The sequence below is a fragment of the Papio anubis genome, chromosome 9 (genome assembly GCF_008728515.1).
Source record: "Papio anubis isolate 15944 chromosome 9, Panubis1.0, whole genome shotgun sequence".
NCBI lineage: Eukaryota > Metazoa > Chordata > Mammalia > Primates > Cercopithecidae > Papio > Papio anubis.
The window spans coordinates 50,141,086-50,146,986 of record NC_044984.1 but is presented as its reverse complement, the minus strand read 5'-3'; the positions used below and the strand labels follow the sequence as shown (position 1 = coordinate 50,146,986).

The 5,901-nt window shown below is 32.2% G+C and overlaps 1 protein-coding gene across 1 annotated transcript; it reads right to left on the bottom strand.

Moving 5' to 3' along the window:
- Positions 1-1,498: 1,498 nt before the first annotated feature.
- On the bottom strand, positions 1,499-5,678 carry LOC101014921 (olfactory receptor 6C76). The gene is given in 1 exon segment (XM_021922480.2): positions 1,499-5,678. A coding segment is annotated over 1 exon segment (981 nt). The 5' UTR covers positions 2,954-5,678; the 3' UTR covers positions 1,499-1,972.
- Positions 5,679-5,901: the final 223 nt, after the last annotated feature.

The following is a 5,901-nucleotide window of genomic DNA, read 5'->3' as shown; positions in this document are numbered from 1 at the left end:
CTCAAGAATTATTTTTCTCTTACTTTCAAGCAAGAATAACTACCAGCCCCCAACTCCACCTCTCAAAGAACAATGTGACCCAGGTAGGCCATGTAAATAACAGTAACTACAATAACAATGACAATAATAATATAATTAACATTACTAAGCACTTTAAGGATGGCCAGCCAAGTCTCAAGCTTGCAAACCACAGAGTCAGACTTACAAACCCAAACAGCCTAACTCTACCATGCATACACTAACCAACACACTATGGCTGAGAATCATATAACTGATCCTCTTGGATCAAAGAAATGTCAATGACTAACACCTACTCAAAGATGGGTCAATCAACTCTTTTCAACTGACACTTCTTTTGGAGTTGGTCCTAGGGAGTCTGTTTTCATTGTTTCATGAATTGAAAAGAATAAATGGGAGAGTGCAAAGTCTATTTATAATGTGACAAAAGAGTATCTGTAGTAAGGAAGAAGAAAATAAACATAATAAAGATATGACATATAAAAACAGGAAGACACAGAGGCATACTAAGGTGAGATTGAGCAAGATGGTGTCATGGCACATGTGAATCCTTTTTTCTGACTCCTGAGCTAAACAGAATAATTCAGAACTTTCAAGTCTTCCTAAGATAATCAATCCAATAAATCTTTTTCTTTTTTTTTTTTTTTCTGAAACATGGTTTATTTTGATATTTATTTGGCAACTAATATAATCACACATAATACAGGGGGCAAATTGTATCAAAACTAGTCTGAAACAACTGATAAAGGACAGAAAACAATACCATAAGCTACTGTATTGCATGGCTATTGAGTCGTAAATAACAATCTTGGATAAAAATCCGCAGAGAGCATTATTCCCAAGCCAGATGTTGCTAGTTCTCTGTAGAAATGTTTTATAGAAATGTGGCTAAATGCTATCACCCTTTTCTTAAGTAATAACTATAATTAGAAAATTTCTACACTCAGGAAATTATCCTTAATGACACGGTTTGTTATATTAATCGATTTTGTTATTTAAGCATTCACAATAAATTGATCTAAAAACAAAAGAAAAACTAATAAAGGTTATTCTAATTCATAATTTGCTGTCATAATGACAAACATGTAATTTATTTTTTGTATTTTATATAGGATATAAGTTAAGCATAAGTTAAATATTATCACGATAAAAATTAATTCCCCATTTAAATTATTAAATTCTTAGAGTTTGTTCATATACCAGTTATTACTATATCCCATAAGTTTCATTTGTTTCATTTTAAAGAAAAAAAAACTGAAAGAGTGAATATATTAGTTACTCTTCATATAGTCACATATATGAATGTACACACATATATAGTATATTATAAATATGTACTATTTATAATATATAGATATTATACACAAATATAATATCTTTAGAATATATGTATATATGTGTGCATATTCATATATGTGAATTATGAACATGCAATGTGTACATGTATGTATATTCATATATGCAAATATATGAATATGTGAACATATGAATTTATACACATATATACACAAACATTGACACAGAAACAAACACACATGTATATCTGACTACATACATGTGCATGTACATTCATATATTCACCTATGTGACTTAACATAGATGATACATTATCATATTCTGTTGAAATAAGCTTGGCAGTGATAAATATAATTACAATTGTATTATTTTAAGTATATAGATTAATATAGGAAATGGCTTTAGTTCCTTCTTTGAGTTGTACCATGGGAATGTGCATCAGATCATTTAATAATGACTTTTCTATATAAATTCATATAAGGACTTGTAAGAACATTAAATACATTAGTATTTAATTTAACATTAAATAAAATAGTAGAAACAGTTGTGTTTCTGAAAAGATATACAAATAAAAAGACAGAAAGGAACTAAAACTGAAATCTTTATTCATTCTTTGGTAAAAAATATGTGTGTATTTCATTAATAAATTGCATTCAAATCAATGCTTTTTTTGGAAAATCTTCCTCAGAACATCCTTAAATGCTTGTTTCACCTGCTGGTTTCTTAGAGTGTAAATAAATGGATTCAGCATAGGAGCGACAGAGGTATTGAGTATAGCTACTCCTTTTGTCAAAGCAACTCCTTCCTTTGCTGATGTTTTCACATACATGAAGATGCAGCTTCCATAAGAGATAGAGACAACAATCATATGTGAGGAGCAGGTTGAAAAGGCTTTTTTTCTTTGCTGTACTGAGGGGATTCTCAGAATAGTTCTGATGATGTAAGTATAGGACAAAACTACTAATATCAAAGTGGATATAAGAGTAAACAGAGCTAAAATAAAGCTCATGAGCTCTAGAGTACTTGTGTCTGTGCAAGAGATTTACAGCAAAGGAGCAGAGTCACAGGTAAAGTGGTCAATGATATTGGAGTCACAGAAATCCAGCTGTAAGCCCATGGCCAGCGGTGGAAAAATTACCAAGAAACCAGCCAGCCAAGAGCTGATTATAAGCTGATAACAGATCCTGTCACTCATGATGGTTGTATAATGCAGAGGCTTACATATAGCCACAAAGCGATCATAGGACATAGAGGCTAGGAGGAAAAATTCCGTTGAACCAAGAAAGATAAAGAAAAATAGCTGAGCTGCACAAGCATTATAAGATATGGATTTGTCCCCTGTTAGAATCCTGATCAGAAATCTAGGATTACAGACAGAAGTAAATGAAATTTCCAAGAAGGAGAAATTCCTGAGGAAGAAATACATGGGAGTCTTCAGATGGGAATCCAGCAGGGTAAGGGAGATGATAGTTAGATTTCCAGTAACACTCAGTACATATGTAAGAAATAGAGAGGAGAAAATCACAACCTGTAGTTGCAGATGATCTGTCAGACCCAGGAGGATGAAATCTGTCACTGATGTTCTATTTTTCATTTCTGATGATTGATTCCTGTCAGAGATTACTGATAAAATCAACATCAAAAACAACAAAACAATGAGTCCAAAGACAAGTATAAATATTTGCACATTTTTCTTTTCAAATACTATTGAATTGTGACTAGAAGCACGTGGGACTTATAAAATAGTGTATGTATACACATTTATATTTCTCATTTTCCATAATTCTGCTTTTAAAGATATATCTTCCGTATTTAATATCAGTCTCTGCTACATGTTTATTCTGTCTCCATAGTTTACATTTATTTTGGGGAAATTTATTAATAAAACATAAACTTTTCTAATGCTTTACTATTTAGCTAAAATGTCAGGGGCATTATGCTTTGCTTACTGTATCTTTTATAGGAATAAAAATTCTGACGATGTAAATCAGTGATCAACCCAATTTTTTGGTGAAAATTCTAAATATCTTTTTTAGGATGTAGACATTACTACCTCTGTTAATTTATCTTTTACTCCTTTACTTGTAAAACAAAATAATAATTCACTGGGTAAGTCATTCTAAAGTGTTTTGAACATTTAAACAATGGCTTCATATAGATAGTATCCAATATTTTTTTCAATCCATCACACATCCTATTTTCAGGTAATACAGGAGCCTCCGAAACCCCTATCTTTATACTTGATTTTATACTCTCTTTAAGCCTTTTCATTAAAATCCAATTAATGTAGTGTTTTTCAGCTGAATGTTTCAAAATTTCTAGTAAAATGTTTTAAATGCAGTCAGGCACCCAAGAGCATGTTCAGAAAATATTTTAATGAAGTACACAACTACTTCATATATGTAAATCAGATATAAAATGCACAAATACTTCACATATGTTGTCTACTAACTGTCTTGGACACCCGCATCTGTAATATGCACCAGCTCTTTCTAAGTGTAAATGTATAAATATTAAGAAAATCATGCTGTGTTCCACCTATTTAATTGCTAGAAATTACCATTTAAAATATTTTTATATCTCCATTAATTTATTGAACTATTAAATATGCATATACATAAGAGACAGAAAGGGAAATAAATGTATCTTAGGAGATTAATCAATGCTACAGAATAGAATGAATAGAAGCTAAATCACAAAAAATAAATTCAAAAAACTTACGTATTATGAAAATTTGGATGGTGAGAGTTAAATACTGAACACAAAATAATGTGCTCAATTCTCTTAAATCAAAAGTCATGTAGTGGGTCAATTTTACATGAAGAAATAGCTGTTTTTTTCTCTCCTCCTACAAAGTTACAGATTTCTTCAAAAAGATCTTCGTGTTTCATCTTAAAACATTCAGTAAAATAGTCTCCTCATGTTTCCACCCAACATTGTCCAAAATCTGGAAGCCTGAAATATTCCACCAACCATCTTAACAATAAATCCTTAAAAGTTTTGCTGACATAAATGAAAAAACTTCCAGAATTATTTATGATAGGCTATTCTGCTACTTCACAGAGGGCTATTTCTATTAATTTTCCCTAGGAAAAAAGTAAACAATACCTTTAATATGTCTCCTTTACCTGATTTCAGAAATATGCTTTAAGGCAGACAAATGCTTAATGACATTTGGGATAAACAATAATAGGGCCCTAGTGAATCCATGTACAAGATCGACTCCGGCAATCAGATTTTAATTGGTTGATTTTGGGACCTGTGTCCTAGGAGAAGACAGAAAATTATCAAGCAGGATGTTAGCCATGTGTCTGGGGAGAAGTGAGGTCTAGCAAAAATAAACCAATAACATGCAATGTTCATTGTCATGTATCATCCTTAAGGCTACGGGAAAAAGCGATTTAAAATATGACGGGAAAAAGCAATTTAAAATATGACAAGCAAAATAAGCCAGGGGTCTATGAAAGAAAAAGTGTCTGGTATAATAATCTTCGAAACAATGTTGAAATCACTGAACAATAATATACACTCTCACTGGTGAAACTTACACAGGGAGTGTAACTCCTTTCATCGATTGAGCTGACTAACTAGTATTTATCTAAAATTAGAAGCAACTCAAATTTCATCTCTACATTTCTGTATTATTTTCCACATATATATAAAACAACAAATACTTTTAATACTTTATGCAAAATATATTTTTACATATGAGCACAATAAATTGAGATCCTTCTCAATGCAGTAATTAAATACAGTGCTAAAAATACGATTAAAAATAGTAACTTCTTCTTTTTTAAAAGAAATAATTACATGTTTTTTAAGAGAGGAGGTCTCACTATGTTGCCCAAGCTGAAGTACAGTGGCTATTCATAGGCAGGATTGCAGCCTTGAACTCCTGACCTCAAATGAACTTCCTGTCTCAAGCTCCTGAGTAGCTGGAGCTGCAGGTGCGCACCATTGTTCCTGGCTTAAAAAACAGTATCTTCTTGTTGAATATGTTATAGAAGTGGAAACCAGGATATTTAAATTACATTTGCATAAACAGTAATGGTACTTCAGTAATAAAAACTCAGTCATTGACTTATTAAAGACTTTATCACAACTGTAGAGACAAATATAATTTAAGAAAAAAATCACAACATGAATCTTTTTATTTGAAGAAAATGCCTTCATGTGATGTTAACATATATTCAAACAGAGCTAACCACTGTTACCAATTTGATGTATACTACTCCACATGCATTTTAATTGTGGACACCTGCTATATCAGTCCATTTTCATACTGCTATGAAGAAATACCTGAGACTGGGTAATTTATAAGGAAAAAGAGGTTTAACAGACTCACAGTTCCACATGGCGGGGGAGGCCTCAGAATCATGGCAGAAGGTGAAGGAGGAGCAAAGGTATATCTTACATGGTGGCAGGCAAGAGAGTGTGTGCAGGGGAACTGCCCTTTATAAAATCATCAGATCTGATGAGATGCATTCACTATCATGGGCATGGGAAAAACCTGCCTCCATGATTCAATTACCTCCCACCAGGTCCCTCCCATGACCCACGGGGATTATGGGAACTACAATTCAAGAT